This window comes from Dermacentor albipictus, chromosome 1, assembly GCF_038994185.2.
Source record: "Dermacentor albipictus isolate Rhodes 1998 colony chromosome 1, USDA_Dalb.pri_finalv2, whole genome shotgun sequence".
NCBI classification, from domain to species: Eukaryota; Metazoa; Arthropoda; class Arachnida; order Ixodida; family Ixodidae; genus Dermacentor; species Dermacentor albipictus.
Window position 1 is genome coordinate 461,125,177 of NC_091821.1, and position 18,362 is coordinate 461,143,538.

The 18,362-nt window shown below is 47.8% G+C and overlaps 1 protein-coding gene across 1 annotated transcript in view; it reads right to left on the reverse strand.

Moving 5' to 3' along the window:
- Positions 1–664: 664 nt before the first annotated feature.
- Positions 665–18,362, reverse strand: part of LOC135902797 (uncharacterized) — a 38,931-nt gene continuing 21,233 nt past the window's right edge. Inside the window, exons 3-4 of the mRNA XM_065433061.1 lie at positions 7,386–7,804; positions 665–5,826 (exon numbers count right to left, since the gene is read on the reverse strand). Of these exons, the coding sequence (XP_065289133.1) occupies positions 5,685–5,826; positions 7,386–7,804 (561 nt within the window). The 3' untranslated portion in view covers positions 665–5,684. The remainder of the gene's footprint in view (positions 5,827–7,385; positions 7,805–18,362) is intronic.

The window sequence follows — 18,362 nt, forward strand, 5'->3', positions numbered from 1 at the left end:
ACTTCACAAAGAACACATGATGCGGCCCTGGGCACGCAGGCTGTCTGAGTCGTCATTGCTATATGCATGAGAAAAGCGACTGTTCGGTCTTACATTTCTTTCTCAATATAAATATACTATCCAGTGGAAGCTGGTCATAAAGCCTGCGCATCAAAGGACAATTCGCAAACCAATCACGACACTATTTTTTTTCAGTTTAATGATTTAGTTGGCTGACGTCTCCCAGTTTTCGTATTTCGCACAGCCTGAAGTGTCACGTGTCACAGTACCTCGTTAGCCTTGCCTCGAAGAATGACCCAAAAAACAAATTACTCGAAAAAAAGAAAATGTAAATAAAAATGGCACATGGCAAACAGCCATGCTTCCTTTCGCGTTTGCCCTCTATAGGCGTGTGATGGTGTATCTCGAAAGGATAGGCCATATGACATGCCTTGATCGTTGCATATATAAGGGAGGCCGTTATAAGCTGTTCTTCCAGCTAAATCAGTGGCCTACTGGAACTGAAATTTCTCATGGAAGTCAAAAGATGTCTTCTTTGGTGTCGCATAATACCTTGAGCGCACTATACGTCTGTTTCATGCAAAAGAAACCGGAAGTGCCCATCCTCTGTCGCGATGCCGTACGAAAAACAATACCCCCCCCCCCCCCCCCCCGGTGACCGCAATGTTTAAGCTGCTTTCTGCAGGACTACGAAAACCCAACCGCGCAGACGATGGAGTGCGGAGTGGTTTCGCATTCAGGGCGACGGACACCTCTAAGCCACAGAAAAGTGAATCGCGCCTTTTTTTGTTTGTTATTGCCGCAGAAAACGTGCACTTCTCGTTTATTCTGAGGACACTTGCGCATGGTGCATCCAGGCATGTTGCAAAACAAAATGTACCGCGAGGTCTAAACTTGAATGAGCGAGAAAATCGGAAGAGCCGCTCACATTTGGCTCCCTTGTCAACGCAACAATCCGCACAACTGTGGATTCGCAGACGACGCGCGCTCAAGTCTCAATTCTTGCCACACTCGACATGAACCGCCGGCACTGCACTAAGTGGTAGTTGGTTCCCAGTTGGAACATTCATATGCTATCCTCAAACGAGAATTTCCCATGTCGTCATTTGCAAGGGAAACGCTGACACAGAGCTCCAAGCGAAACGAGAGTGACGGAAGCACTAGATATGCCATGTGCAAACGGCGATGAATATTTGCGTGCAAACGCCTCTGCGCCACGATGAATTTAATCTCGTTCGCGTGTTGTTACGGCATTCTAGGTGAAATCGCACTTAGGGACATATTCTTCGACGTAGTCGTTTTGTCACTGAAGCAAAAAGTTTGAACTAAAGAGCGTCGTCACGCTAGTTGGCTAAACAAGCCGAATAGAACGGCGTTGCCACATGAAACTCGGTGGTACTAACATCAATATTCAAATTGGTTATTTTTCTACAGCGTGAACGCTGTAGTAGGCTTCCCTCACAGAACTGTAGGCCTACGAAGAACAGAGACAGGAAATGAATTTAGAAGGAACTCGAGACGTGGCACGCCATGCCTGCAAAAGCTTCAAACTTAATTCTCTGAGTGACGACGCAGAAAATTGGTCAAGTTGCAGACACTCCCTGGAGAGCCATAGTCACTTCCATTGCTTTTACTCGCTCCGTGAATTATTTGTCGTTACCTCCTAAGCAGTGAAGACAGATTCAATGCTGTAGTACTTCCTTTTTTCGATTTCGGGACCTCTGATGGTAAACTGCCAATGCTCGTTTTTTTCTTAGTCACTGTGTTTGTTTTCGGATACCTTCCGTCGCTGATACAATAGACAAGTGCCTATAAGAATTCGTTTCTAACTGTTGTTGGGACACCTTAAGCGCAACACTTTTCACCGTGTATTTTCGCGATATGCATTCTAAATTCCCCAAAAATAGGCAACATGACATAATAATGTGATGTTTCTCTCGATTGCTTTTACCACAAAGTCCTAGATTTGAAGATGACCAGGTGTAGCAATTGGCACTTAATTACGCAAGTTATGATAATTAACTTTTCTTTACCTAAAACAGCTACGAAATTGATCGCAACGGAAGTCGTGAAGCATGCCGTCCGATGGGCTTATAACCGTTTCTAGAAATAAAAAGAAATGACGACGCTAACTTTCACACCGTAACACATTCCGGCCAATTTCGCGCAGCAGAGCGAAACTGAACATTCTGAAGAGCGCAGTTTTCACGCCCATAGTAGACGCACGTGATCGACGTGGCTGCTTGCGCCTCACAGATGGGCGAGCAGCAAGCGAGCGCCCCCGTCTATAGGCGCGATCTCGGTGGCTTCATGTACGTCGCTCATCGGCGTCTGCTAAGGGCGGGGCAGTAGAGGACTTCGGCTACCCTTGTCTGCGTGAAATCGGCTGGAATTTATTTCGCTGTAAAAAAATTAGCAGCGCCTGCTTCTTGCATTTCTGGAAACGGTTATGCAGTCCTCGCGTGGCACCATTCAAGTACTCCATTGATATCAATCGCGCGGTTCTTTTGGGTAAATAATTAATTAATATAATTTGCATAATTACCTGTTTAATTACTAATATGTCAGGAACATTTGCAAATGCATGACACCATGGTAAAAACAATCAAGAGAAAGTAATTTAATCATAGCACCTTCCCTATTTTTAAGGAGTTTCGAACGCATCTCTTGAGAATCCGGTATGTGGTCGAATGAGCGAGGACTGTCTTGTGTCGCCAGTGTTTTTTCACTGCTGTTTTATATTATTTACCGAACCTGGCTTGTTGACATTGCAGTTCTGTGCGATATATAAGCACTTAATTGCGATTTTCCTGCGCTTTAGTTTTGGCAATGGCCCTTGAAATAGCGTTGCGGGGTTGATTCATACTGTTCTGACACTGTTGCAGCACTTAGTCTTTCTTAAAGAGCATGGAAAGTTGCGTAAGTTGGTACATATTTATGGCTGGAATGGAGCAAGCCATTCGAAAAGACGTCGACCAGGGCTCATAGAAACGGACTGAGAGATGCAGCACTTGCGTTGTTCGTTTCTCTGCCTCTTTGTCCACGTGCTGTACACTACTTTCTTCGAAAAAAACAAAACAAAACAAAAAGTAATGCTCATGGGGATACAGCCCTCAAGAGGAAACTGTCAGAATGACAAATAACTTAGGCAAAATAACTTCTCAGTGCTGATTTGAAAGATAGTAGTTCCTTAAAATGCTTTTCACTGTATGTATGGCTAACACACTTTGCATGACTCGTAAATTCAAGGAAGCCGGCGTAAAACCCACTGGATTACGTTCGCCCAAGAAACACTAGTGCTTTGGGGAAAGTTTATGGCTATCAAGAGAAAGTGTTTTCTGAAACCGAGGCACCCCTGCAGAGATTTTGCTTGCGCTTAGGTCATAGGCTTCTTGAATACTTGAATTGTATATCATCAGCGAGGTTTTACATGGCATGTAGTTATTGATTCATATACTTCCCGCTAAAGCGCTAAAGTTATAGCAGTGAGACTGTGTCAGCGGCACGGGTATTCAATGAGGTACAGCATGCTCCGAAAACGTGACAAGAAAAGCAAACACGTCGAGCGCACGTGTGTTCGGAATCAAATGACGCTAAGTCCTTTGAGCATAGTTCAAACACTGCAATATAGATTTCTCGTGACCTATTTGGGGCGAAATTTGTCAAAGGTTCATCGGAAAGCTCCTCGGAAGGCATATTAACGGTGACCGGCAAGGCGAGTTGGACGGAACATACAAATCAGGGTAAGTTGAGAAATAAAAGGATGTCAGTGCTCAATGACTGAGCGATTTGTTGTGCATGCGCATAGGTCCAATGTCGTGTCCAGCACGTGCCCTAATTTGCATTGCGAGAAAAAAGAAAGGCGTATGTGGGATCGCGAAATTAGGGGTACCAAGATGCGTGAAGCGTTTGAGCTTTAGCAATGATCGTCGTCTGTTTCTGTTGCACGACTTCTCAAAGCAGCAAGTTGGCCGGTTTTAAAACGTGTCCCATTCTGCTATAAGAGGCCAGGACAGCTGCTGGGGGATATCAGTGGGTATGCCGTGTATCGGCAGTGGCGGGAAGTCACTGCCAAGAGAGCTCGAAACGAGGCCAATATGCAACGTTAATGCATATGAAAAAGTAGATCTTCTTTATATTTTCGAGTACTGTTCACTTCGAGCGCTGTTTGGCGTGTATGTTTGACTTTAGAAATAGAACGTCACAAAAATAAGACGCCAGTGATTACGGTTACCCGCAGAAATGTTCGTACGCTCATCTCGAATCCCCCCACCCCCTCAAAAAAAGAAAAGAAAACCGAAACAAAGCGATCCACCTGTCGAGTATACCGCGTGAACATACGCTAATAATTACGAGCTGTAGAAAAGTCGAAGGTCGGTGGAGTTGCTAGCCATTGCAGATAACAGCCATATTTTTCTCTTAAAAAACAAAAGAAAATGTTGGTTTGCGGGGAGGCACACAGACGCGCGCAGTACAAAGAATGGCGTACAAAAACTGCCACACGCTGACATGACACATTATGAAATGCTATGGGAGGTAGAATATACGGGACAAGATTGAAAGGACATACCCTTCGAACTGCCTCAGCACGCTCCTCCGGTTACTACAACTGCTATGATCGTGCTAGCTTAGCGTCTTGCAGTTCAGCCGTATTCGACTGATCGCATTTGACATCTCAGCTACCGAGAGGCGCGGCCATGTGCCATCGATCTTTCGTATAAATGCCTGCTCATAGGAGGCTCGGAGTGCATGTTATCACAAACCTTAAATTACATTAACTAAGAGCAATGTGAGGGGTTATTAGCAGTCGATAATCAGTGGGTAGCGTTGCATAGCTTTGCACAAGGCAGGACGGTGATAGCATGGACAAACGCATATGCCGACGTCACTGTCGTCCAGCTGTCGCTCCCGTCGTGAGAAATTATGCACACTGAGAAGTAAGGGAATGCAGTTAGCGCATTTGCGGGAGTAGCTGCTTGTGCCATCCTTAACTCCGTTTTCGCAAATTCTTGTTCTCGACAATGGAGTAGGTTCGGTCTGTTGCTAAGCAAACTGAATTTGTTTCATTTGTGATAACGAGAGCGCTCATAAGGGAGTGTGAGCACGCGACAAGCAGTCACTCCCACAGAATGAGTTGGCAGCGTTTCATTTTTGTCAGAATGTAAACGGCACTGGTTATTGCCTATGCTATCAGGAATGAGAAAAGCGCGTTGGACATGGCGTCTTGGTTCTGCAGTGTCACAACCTATGCGAGGAGCGATCAGCAAATGACTGGGCCGGTACGGAACTGCTATCGCGCTATTAAAGCGTGGAGCCTGTGCTCCTGTCGATCTTGTTCCGATGTGGACGCTTTTCCCCGTGTGATCAACACCAGCCTCCCTCCACTCATTTTTTTCCCCTCTCACAGCGAAAGCGAACACATGTCACACGCCAGGCTCCATGATGCCGACAGAGGCGAGTATAGCTGGCACCTTCTGGAAACACTGTCGTGGAGCGCACAAAACAACTGTCACTTTCAGTTGGAGCCCTCCGTCTTCAGTGCACAGAACACGCGCACGCCTCGACCCGAACCTTCACAATTCCCTTAGGCAAGAGCGCTGGCTGGTCCCGCAGCGTCGTCGGTGCGAAACTCAAAGTAATACGGAAAGGACGATACGCGGATTAATTAGCTACAGCGATCCTAGTTAGGTTGTGGTCTCGTGGCAGTCGCGGTAGATGCGCGTGCAGTTCCGCTGGTGCAGTCCGTTCTGGGCAGCCTTGAGGAAGTCTTGCAGTGCGGCCCTCTGGTCCTCGGGCATCGCTGACCGTTCCACCCTGCCGTCCGCTCTGCGTAGTAATAGGCACACCGTGGATCTTAGATGACGCGAAGAAGAGCCGGTAACAGAGCGAGCTCGCTTCTAGTTATCGCTTCTTTTTTTTGACCAACACAAGAATGGGGATTAACTACGCACCAACTTTCCCTCTGGCTACTATGTTTCAGAACATCATACCACGAACATGGCGACATTCTGATTTAACGAATGGTGACCGGCCACATTGCTGCGGTTAAGAACGCCTCATGTTGGCAAAAGTTGCATTGCACTTACTTAATGACGCCGCTTCCGCATGAGCATTGCTCACATAGGGGCTGACCACGAAAAAGTTCCATTAGTATGCACATTATCGGGAGTAGCCTGGTGCCAATGCCTATGCTTCGTTCTGCGGCAGGTATTACGCACTATCTTCAAGGCTGTCGACGTTTTCGTACAGAAAGCGCAATCAGTTGTTACTAGAGCTGAAGAAAAATAAACTGGCCGCAAGCAAAACAGCAGATGCATAGTGTGTCTAAAGAGGCACCGTATTTTAAGGTGCTAGGTGACACACTACTTGCTTTAGTTTTGGAAGATGCTGGGCACGCCGGAGAGTGGACAGGAAAACGCTTCCATGTGCTGTAATTTGCTAGCACTGCAATTTCGCCTATGGTGTGGCATGGGCAAGGCAAATTCCGACAGAAACCCGGCACGGCTAACACTGCCCGAGAATATTAAATATGCACAGTGCGTTTCATATTGAGAAAACAAAAAGAAAATACCAGGGCATAAAAACACTAGAGAGACATTCAAAAGATATCTCTGGGATTAGCCCAAGCGAAAATATAGAGAATGTCACACAGCAGAGTGTGGGTGTAGACCATTTGGTGATTCATGATTTCGGGAAGTTACCGCAAGCAAAACACGTGACTTGAAGAAAGGGAGAACACGAAGCGGCTGTTGTTAGAATATTAGAAAATGTCTCTTGTCGAAAGCCGCTTTCATTGACAATCACCCGGTGCGTTCATCTGTCCTGTTTCCTTCCGTGTCGTTGTTAAAAGCGCTGGATTGAAATCATGTCTAGCATCCAGACCTTTAGGAGCATTGAATTCGGCTACAGTTTGAAGTTTGTTGTTTTTGAGTAATGTATGGTACAAGGTAAAGACACAAATTGTGGCACTTTCGTTATTTTGTTCGCTACCATTAGTTTGTGCCGTAAATAGTGCAAGCTAAATACAAAACTAATTTACTTCCAGCTTTAGCCAAACTTTCTGCAGTAACCGAACAAGAATAATTTCATTGAAAACTTATCTAAGAAAATTTGCTTCGAATTTTAATGCTTTTTGCAGCTGCAACATTTTCTTGGACACTGGAGTAGTGTTGTTACTGCTTTGCACTCAACGAGGCCGCCATTAATCAACCTGCGGTACACTGGCCTGAACCACACGCTCTAAATGCGTGTTGGCGTGTATGCTAGTGCTTGTTACTTTCGTGTGCGTGTTCTGTGTATGAGTCCCTTCACCAGTTTCATCTGCAGTAGCATGCCAGGCGTGGGGCCAGGCGGGCATCTCCCTGGTGGGTGCGCGCTCGACTCACTTGAGCATAGAGATGATGTTCTTGGCCACGGTGCCCGCCTCGGGACTCATCGCGGAGCGGTGGAACTCGCACATGGCCTTCAGCTGGCAGGCGGCCTCCTGCTGGCCGTACCGCTGCACGGCCTCGTCCAGCCGAGCCAGCAGGGTCATCATCTGCTGGGCGCCCTGCATGAAGTCGACGCCGCCGGGCGCCGCGCGGCCTCCTCGGGCCGGGCCTCCGTCCATGACGCCCCTGCGGCCCCTGCGCCGGGCCTGCACCGTGTACGCGCCGGCGTTCATCGCCGCCATGCCCCTGAGGCTCGCCAGGGCCGAGCTCAGCAGTTCGGGCAGGGCCAGCAGGGCCACCAACGGGAGCATGTACTTGAGCGCCGGCAGCGCCGGCTCCATCAGCATCAGCAGCGGGTTACCCTTCTTGGTCACCTGCGCCATATATGCGGGCCGTTGGAGCAGGGCATTCCATTTCAGCTAAAAAAAAATACACTTACGCACAGCCTTTGCCAAAATTATACGGGTTACTGCGCGCCTGCACCAAACATGTCGTTCGGCTTTGTGGCGCGGTTCTCGTGGTGCAACTGGCACTCGACAGATGGGGTTGGTTTCTAGAGTACAAGAGTGCTTCTCATTTCCTCCAGGGTACCGGAAGTTATGGTGTACCCCACGGACTCTCTTAAAAGCGTTGTAGTCAGCCTGGTCTTCACAGACGATGCAGCGTGTACATCTTTGACAAACATTGTACATAAGTGGTGAGGATTGCGAGAAAGAAAGCTGCGTAGCAGAAGCAGTAACACTATCTTGCGGACTAGTTGGTTCATACATATAACTATGCTGCGCAAGATGAACACACACACAAAAAAAGAAAGCAGAAAAGACACAGTATTCTGTCATGTCCTCTATTTATTTGCTTGTGCATCTTGCCTAGCGCGATTAAAATTCTAGTAACAGAAGCCTCGACTAGCCCAATGTCCCCTATAAACCAGGCCACATCATGGTAGCGTGCATACACTACAAAAATGAGCAAAATATGGGATTATAACATACTATAATTGCCATTCCGAAAATGCAGACAATACTGAAACGAGAGAAAACCAGCCCAATCCCGAGAACACGATTAGTGAAGCATTTGTGATACATGGCCTAAAGCTGCATGTGTTAGGTCTTGTTAGTTTGTATATATATATACACCAATATATATATATATATATATATATATATATATATATATATATATATATAAATATATATATATATATATATATATATATATATATATATATATATATATATATATATGAACTGTAGATGGAAGAGTGTCAGCCAAAGTCTTGAATCCATAATTATCATAAGGAAGAGGTAAAAACATGGGCCCGATTGGCGAAGCAGTCCGGGGCACTGAGGGGTTCCAAAGAAATAAATGGGCCTGCGAGCAGGTAATAATAGCCACTTTATTTCAATTATTGTAACGCTAAGGGGACCCAAAGCATTACATAAGTATAGGGCGGGGGCATCATTCAACGTGACATTATGATATATTGGCATAAAAAATATAACAAAACATAAACGTCAGGTGATCAATTTGTTGGTAACGTGGGACAACAGACTTTTTGCCCATGAGCCACATAAATTATTCGCTTTAAAACGAGAAGCTAAACACCAATAATCAAGGAAATAGTTTTAGAAAAGGTGTTATATTGTGTCTGTAGGGGATATTCGGAAGCGAGAAGACGAAAGAAAGAGCAATCCAGCGTATTTTGTGAAAACATTTGTATTCAATGCTATGCGAAGTCACACATAGTGCGTGAAGCTCTATTTCATTTCAAGCTATGCACAGGGAGCTGTGTATGTTCCCCTTCCATCACAGAAGACAGAGCGAAAGACCGAAAGAAACAGCGACGCGGGACTGCTAGCTCAGCACCGCCAAAGAGCGTGCAGCATTAACGATTGAACTGTGCTATCACACGGAAAAGAATGCAGAAACTCCACTGGAGTTGTCTAAGTATGCGTGAGCATACCTCGAATTGCAACTTGGCCCACCCCCAAGTTTCCTGTTGGCCGGCCCCCAAATCTCAAGTTGGCCGTGCCCAAATATAAGTTGGCCCATCTCCAAAAATCAAGGTGACACACCCCCCAAAATAGAAGTTGGCCCACTCCCAAATTTCAAGTCGGACCAACGCCAACCCTCATATTTCAGTTTGCCCACATTGAAATTTCAAGTTGGCCAACCCCAAAAATTTAAGTTAGCCCACCCCCTACTTTATTTGGCCTGCTCCCAAATTCCAGTTTGCCCACTTCACATTTCAAATTGGCCCACCGGAATATTTCAAGTTGGCCCGCCCCTAAATTTCAGTTGCGTCACCTCCACATTTTAAGTTTACCCACCCAAAAATTACTGTTGGCCCACCGCTCCAATAAGCCTCCCCATGTATTTTCTAAGGAGTCATATATATCTCTATGAGTGCTCTCTTATTTGTTTAAAATGTTCCTTGGCGCTTATAAAGCTACCATCCATATGCATTTACACTATTATCATGAATAATGTCTGCGAATTACGTATTTTTGTGCAGATACAAGGCGTTATACTTTTCGCGTGATGGTGCTGCGGTATTCGCCAAGAATGCTTACGCATTCGAAAATGATCTCATACGTCTGGTCCGGTGTGAAGTGCCCAGAACCACCCTGCCATGCCATGCCAGAGTTTCCTTGTAGAGCTTTAGTAATGGTGGCAGTGAATTGAGCTAATTGACCATGGATCGGGGGCGTTTTAAAATGGGATAGACGCAAATGATTGGGTGAGAGTTCATTTGACATGGGGGCAGTCGCAAGGGGTGTGGGGATTGTCTGCGTAGCCTACACAGTGCTTACATCGGGGGCGTCCTTTGTTGGATTGTGTGTAGCGCGGAGGGTGTTCTGTGAGGAGAGAGTTGGTTTGGATGGCGCGCCTGTAAGTGCTGCCTTGGCGCATTAAACTGGTGCGCCATCGTAGAAGTTCCGTGCCGTACAGCTTTGTAGTAACGCGCATTCAGTTCTTGGACCATGCTTTGCAATATAGCGAATAAGTTCCTGCCTGACAAGACGCTTCTTCTTGGCATTGAGAATTCGCTTTGGTGCTACAGCATAGGAGCAAATGCCACACACTCCCACAACGAGGGTTTTCGTATGCGCTGCCTTACGCACCCGTTCCTAGCCACGTGTTCACCCGACCGCGGAGACCTACATCATGCGACCTAGTGAGAAGCTATAAACCACGGATTACCATCTCCCAGACCGGCCCAGTTTGACACAGCCGTTTCATAGAATCACGGGAGATTTAATGACTGGGGACTCCCGTTGAGATCCCCACAGGGGAGCTGCTGATGACGGTGAGCGCCCAGGAAGAAGCGAGAGCTTGGGGGGCGGGGTGCATTCGTCACCTTGCACTAGACGTAGCAGAAAGGGCAATGCTAGTAGCCGGCAGCGGACAGACACAGACGGAAAAGAGTTGCCGCCATGGAAACGTGGCTAGTCTAGTGCCATACTGCGGACCAGCTTCGTGCCATCCACTCAGAAAAAGAACATAGAAGGGATTGCATGGATCTAACGATACGTAATGTATATTGTACCACATGGCCGAGATACCATGTACGGCCCGCAAAATATGGTCTGCGCGAGCCATCCGCTCAACAAGCGGAAAGTCAAAGTCTCGTGCATCTTGAATTTTTTCTAAATATGAACCATTTCTTTGCGTAGTCGGAGCGATGGTCAGACGGGAGGCCGTCGAAGGTCACAGAGTTTGCGACTGATGTGCGCGCACATTCATGTGCCAGCTTGCTGGCCATGGATATACGCTTAAACCTATAGCGGCCAGCAAGCTGGCCGCTATTGGTTCGGCCTAATGGTTAGTTACCTCCTTGAATCAGCCTCTCCTTGCTCTACTCGTCAGTAAGTGTGTGCTCGCCACAGGGACCTGGCTCGGTTGCGCTAAGTTGCGCGTAGGACTCTACTTCCAGGTAGAACAATGAGCCCTCGAAAGTGTCAAGCAGAAGAGGAGTGGAAGGCTCTGCACAGACAGAGGTATGCGATGCGTACCAAAGTGGCGATGCAGGAGGTGGAGCGATGGGCCAACGAGGTACGCATGACCGTCAAGCGTAAGCAACAAGAGAAGTGATGCGTGGCCGAAGAACAGTGGTAGGCCAAGCAAACGACCGCTTAAAAGGCCACCAAGGATCAAGCGGTGCTGATTAGAGGACCGCTACCCGCGGGACACAGATGCGTACTTGCAAAAGCAAAGCACTTTGTCGAAGACGAATTTGGTGACGTGTGTGGCCTCTGGCTGCAACCGCCTCTGGCTACGAACCCCGCGAATAATGGGAAAGGGGGCGCATACTCAGCCACCAAGGAACGAGGTGCCGTTCATGTCATGTAGGCAGTGCTGAGTCATTGAGCAAGAAATTATGAAAAGCAAGAAGCTTTGATGACCCGGAAAATGTACGACTGTTCACGTCGGTCAGATGCCTTCTCTTGGTCTAACGAAGTTAGAAGACAACGTGCAGGCCGCAACAGCGTATAAGCTATGACGTCACACGTAATGAAATGGATGATAGGTACCTTTCTTTCAATTACCGAGCAAGCCTGATCACAAAGCTAGGAAGGTCACCAGGGTATCATCAAGCGGCACCAATTTTATCCGAAATGCTAAGTTCAAATTCAAATGGCAATCCACTTGGCCCAGAGACCGATCCATATTTCATCAAGCACAGTACCACCGGCACTTCTTTAGGTGACGGAGAAACGCGGAAGATTCAGCAGCTTGGGAAGGGACTCGAGGTATTGTTTTAAACATTAGAGATGAGAGGATATCCAATTCGGCCAGCATGGCAGAACACACCATGGCTTAAATAAAGTCGCACTTGCGCCCGTAAGGAGAAGCACCGATTGCGATAGCAAACTAGCGTATAGCCATACGAAGCAAGGACAGTACTTTTATCAGGCGTATCAACTTGTAAATAGTCGCCTGATAACTAAATTAACAAGCATGGTCTCAGTGCGTACAGCACACATGAACGCATCTCACTCGATGACCGCGGACACTCGCTGTCAAAACACTGGCGTGAGGAAACGCGGCAGTAGCAGCGAACGAAGTGACCTTCGTGCTGCCTATCGCTTCAACGCAAATCGAGTGCTGAGAACACACAGCACGCACAAAGCTACGAGCTGTCGACGCACCTAGGCTGCCCACAACGCAGATCGCTCTCAAGATACGGCCGCGCGACCGCGCGCAGCCGCCGCATACGCAGTTGCAGCCGGAGTAGAACGCCGCCCCCTTACCCCTAGTGCCGCACAACGTTGCGTGCCTCGCGCCAGACGGAGGACGGCATGCTTCCTCCATGCCTTTCTCCCTTTCTCGCGGGTGAGATCGAGCCGCGATCTTACTTCGACTCCACTCGCACGCTCTCATTTGCCCGTACTGCGTAGGGCGTGTGCCGATGGTGTTGTCGCCCTGGACTTTATACGGCACATCATAGCGACGGCCACGGTGACAGAAGAAGTGCGCCGTGAGTGTCCATATAATTGCTATCGCGTTAAAATGCGCAATGAATGGAGACCTACCACACGTAAGACGCGGCACCGTAGATAGTGAACTTATGGTTTCAGAGTCCGATGACTACGACTGGGCGAAAAGCTAGCGCCTCGCGCGCCGTGATGCCTCGAGAAGAGCGAGAGGACTACGACTACACCGCCATGTGGCAGCTGCTAAACTGCCAGAGAGGAAGCAGTGACTAGGCACTGAAATGTGATGTTGACGATTGATAACTTATATTGACATACCCTTCGAAACAGGGTGGCGACAAATAATCGCTTTGCTTCCTTGGGCTAACCAGGTGTTATAAACGTGCATAGCAGTCGTCTGACGTCATTCAGCCTGCCGCTTTTTAATATTTTTTCTCTTATTTAAAACGTTTGTCTCTACATTGTACAGTCACCTACGTCTTTCATCGACTTCGGTTCTATCAGTTTCTTCTCTCCTTTTTTCCCACACCAGTACTGATAGCATTTCTTCTCTCGACTGCCTGACCACTTAATGCTACTAACCTCTTTGAGTGTCAGTGCTTCTCAGAGGTGGGCTTTCCCTGCGGGTATGGGCGGAGCACTGCGCTACGAAGCAATGCTGTGGACAAGGGCATGAAAAACTATATCACTAAACACACATGAAGTGAAGTGTGTGTTTGGGGCCCCAGTTATTCACGTCCGTGTTCACAGTATTCACAGCGCAGTGTTCTACCATGTCACAGATCCAACTGGCCCACTACAACGCATTATTAGCCTTCTGGTCTTCCTGGGTAAATATTTACGTATTCCATTACGATGTGCCGAGTTGTTTCCATACTTCTTTTGCGGCAGCGGATACATGCCTCGTCCTGTTGCGAATATTTGCTCCGGTGTGTTTTTCTGTTCGACCAGCCAGCTCGGGCCTCAGATAGCGTACTGACTGTGTGTTACAGTGTTACAGACTGTGTGTTACAGTACAGATTTTCCCCACCTTTCTTGCGGTACTTGTAAATCTCCATTATCTTTTTTGTTTCTATCCTTTCGCTGCAATGCACACGCGAAAAATTCCTGGAGTTCACTAATCCAAGCTAGTGTCGGGGAAGAGGGCCGATTGGCGCGAGGCGCAATATGGACCTTGATTGCTGTTTTGGCCAGCTCCTCAGAAACACGGTGACGCAGAGGACGTCATGATTAGAAAAATTTCAGCAGAACCTATCTTGCAATGAATGTGGGCGCTACTGCGATTAGCACCCAAGCAATGTAGTGACACACCGTATTGCTGAATACACCTTTATCTAAAATCTGTAGCGGTGAATCTGAGATTTCCATTGCTTGTGATATACGTATGCCGCATACAATGTATCCGGAAACAGGTCACTTTGCGATGACGCTCGCTCGCTAGGGTCAGCCGTGGCCATGGCGCACGACGACGAGTGTATGACGACGGCGCAATGACGACACTGGAATGACGAAGGAGGAAGTCGTCGACAGAACGACGAAGGCAGTTTGACGACCACGGCATGACGAGAATGGCATGTCGATTCTGAAATTATGATGGTGGTATAACGACGACTGCGTGACATCGATGGCACGATGACAATGGGATGGCGAGGGTATGAAATCGATGACGTGATGGCAATGGTATGACAAGGATGGTATTGCGGGAATCGGATCGCGAAGCCGAAAGAGCGACCACGGAACGAACACGACGATGATATGACAACGAATGCATCACTACGACTGTATCACGACAATGCAAAGGAATGCAGAAAGTCTGCTGCAGTTGTCTAAGTATGCGTAAGCAAACCCCCAAATTTCAGTTGCACCACCCCCAAATTTAAGCTGGCCCACTCCCGAATTTCAACTTCACCCACCCAGGAATTTAAGTTGGCCTATACCGAAATGTAGGTTGGCCCACCCCCAAATCTCAAGTGGGCCCTTGTTCAAATTCCGAGTTGGCTTACTCCCAAGTTTAAGTTGGCCCACCCCGAAATGTAAGTTGACCAACCTCCAAACTTCAGTTGGCAAACTCCTAAATTATAAGTTGGTACACCCCCAAAGCTCAAGTGGGCCCATGTCTCAATTTCAAGTTGGGCCAACCTCAAATTTAAGTTGGCCCACTCCCGAATTAACTTCACCCACACCCATCTTTCAAGGTGGTCCACCCACAAACTTAAGTACGCCCACCCCCAAATTCAAGTTGGCCCACCCCCAAGTTTCCAGTTGGCCCGCCACATTATTAAAGTTGGCGCATCCCCAAATTTAAGTTGGTTCACGTACAAGTTTCAAGTTCCCGCAGGAAAGAAGTATGCTATACACAACTCCTCTCGAGCAGTCGACGGATTTTTTTCTGTGCTTAGTATTTGATAAGTTCGATTGTCTGTTGACAGGGCTAGTTATAGAGCACAATTGAGATAATTTGTGGGGCGCGAAAAGACGACAGAAACCTACCTTTGACCTACCTTCTTGAGTTTTGTGCGAGATTGCATGTATGTGTGGTATCACCGCTATCTTCCTGCGAACAGTACCTCGTGTATCAGAACGCATATCACAATTTTGCCACTTCTTGCAGAGCGTCTCTTAAACAGAAACGATGAGGTGGTGGGGATAGCCAGCTGCCTTCAATCGAGCAACTTGCGAGCTGAAGATCTTCTGTACTTAGTGGCGACAGTACTTAATCATAGCGTTGTTCAAGACATGTCTGAACAGTGCCGCGCTTGACCAACTTACTGTGGGCTGGCGCAAAAGGCAACACTTTCTTTAGTGCGAGGCTCACCCTTCCAGCAGACGTGTTCGCCCAAAAAAGGCAACCTGAAATCAAGAAACCTAATGGAACCGTTTTCAGGCCACTCGTACGTAAGAGTGGGCTGTTCAGCGCTGAACCGCTCACTCTTACGTACGAAAGTCCTGGGAATGGTTCCATTAGGTTCTTGATTTGAACGAGCATGAATTCTCAGTCGACCACTGCAGCTCGTGAATTGTTCACGCCTACTCCGTTTCATACATAACAGGTAACGCTATGAATACTAAAGCGACTTATTTCACTCAGCATTTACGCCCCCCCCCCCCAAAAACAAGAAAACATTACGGCAGAACCTAACTATCGATGACTGTCAACGGTAACTCGTTAGAATTGAATTATTGCAGCGACGCAACATATTGGCGCTGTCCAAACGAGTTATGTACGAGGCGTGTACGGCAGAACACTCGGCGAACACTCAGTGCCATCGAGCGTCGCCGCTGCGTAGCCTGTGCGTGGACTCCGCAATCTGTGGCGCGGCGGTGCATTCGAAAGCTGAGAAGCGCGACATGCGACAACCAGGCTCTTCTCGCGGTGCTTTCTGGGCCCGCTGCGCCGTCTAGTGGCACTGCCGAGAAGTCTGCGCGTTGCCTCCGAGACGAGAAGCGTGGAGTGCCGGTGCCTGCAAACGCTGAGAATTGTTCCCTCGCCTGCCGCAGACTCAGTGGCGCACATTCAGTGACACAAGTTGGCGAGAGGTTCATTGAGGAGTGGCTTACACCCAGTTGCATTTGTGGCACAGACTGCTGATGTGTCGCGTTGCTCTTCTTGAAGAACCCTTGTGACGTGGGTTCGATTACGCTCAGCACCGGAGAAACTGAAGGGATCTTTATCGTCATTGTAGAGTGGCACATTCTCAGCAGCACACATCTAGTAGTCGAAAATAGCGTCAAAGACATTCATTGAAACGCGCCCCACGCACCTACTGGCACAGACCCAGTGAGTCAAGTCGGCATCACAGAAGTTCACCTTAGAACACAAAAGATCGAGTGGCAGATACCCAGTACTTAAAGTCGACGTCAAAAAGTTTCTTCGAACAACGGTACATAGCCAGCCTCGCGTCTACAGTGACCCAGCATAATAGAGGTTGGTTGAATAACGGCACGTATGAGTGACCCAAGTTGGTTCAATGGTTGGTTTCGAACCCTGTTACCTCAGCACAGCAACCTGATGCTCTAGCCATTCGACTACTGAGTACCCAGTGACTCAGGTAGGCGGGAAAATGGTTAGATACAAACGTACAAACATAGATTAATAATTCTGGGAAAGCGTGCGAAGTAACTTAAGAATGCTCACGCGTTAATAGTGCATCACATATGCACGAACAATATAAGCACGCCCCATGTAACATTAGGCGCCATAGTTTAATACGATTAGCATTATTAGGATACTTGACGCAATTTCCGAGGTTGGACTGCCTGTCTCTCCGTGTATCTAACCGTTTTCCTTCAAACTAGGGCCACTGGGTAGTCTACGGTCTAATGGTTTGAGCATCGGACTGCTGCGTTTAGGAAGCAGGGCTCAAAACCACCCTTCGGGCCAACTTGGGTAACTGCGCATGCGCTACTGCGCATGTGCCGCTTTTCAATGCCAAAAAAAAAGCTATTTAAAATTTCCGTGGTGCACGGCCAACCGGACCCGTGCAACGCGTGGAATGCACGGTTTCCCCACTAGATGGCGTAGGGTGTGCAATGTGAAGCACGAGATAGGAGTCTGGTTGCATGCACGTTTCGGCGTTGGCTACATGCTGCATCGCGAAATTTCTTCCATGCTAATCGAATTGACGCGGACATTCATCATGCGATGGGTTCTGTGAGAATTTTTTTACGTCACAAGATACTGCACTCTTAAACAAATGTACGCTCTTTGGGTTAAAAAATAAATTTAATTATGGAGTTTTACGTGCCAAAACCACTTTCTGATTATGAGGCACGCCGTAGTGGAGGGCTCCGGAAATTTCGACCACCTGGGGTTCTTTAACGTGCACCTAAATCTAAGCACACGGGTGTTTTCGCATTTCGCCCCCATCGAAATGCGGCCGCCGTGGCCGGGATTCGATCCCGCGACCTCGGTACGCTCTTTGGGTCGTATCTTGCCACATAACAATAATCGTCAGCTGCCTTGCTTGCAACCCGCCGTGGTTGCTTGGTATTGGGCGGCTGAGCACGAGGTCGAGGGATTGAATCCCGGCCATGGCAGCCACATTTCGATGGGGGCGAACGAAATGCGAAAACACCTGTGTACGTAGGTTTAGGTGCACGTTAAAAAACCCCAGGTTATCGAAATTTGCGCAGTCCTCCACTAGGGCGTGCCTCATAATAAGAAAGTAGTTTTGGCACATAAAATCCCGTAATTAAATTTTATCTACCTTGCTTGCGCTTCCTTTCTTGAAAACGCAGCGCTCGTTACTTTCGTGTCGAGAATGCTCTGCCATGCTGATAACGTGCATGCCGTTCATGACTTGGAAGTACCGGGCCCGCAGCGTTAAAGAAAGGAAATGCGGTCAAGACAGAGGACGATAATGATTGCCTGGCAAGATACGACCCAAAGGGCGTAATTTCGCTTAAGAGTGTTACGTAACTATAACATTAAATTCATCTCAGGTCTGAACCTATTTGCCATGGAACGAGCGGACTGACGCGTTTCTGCAAGCAG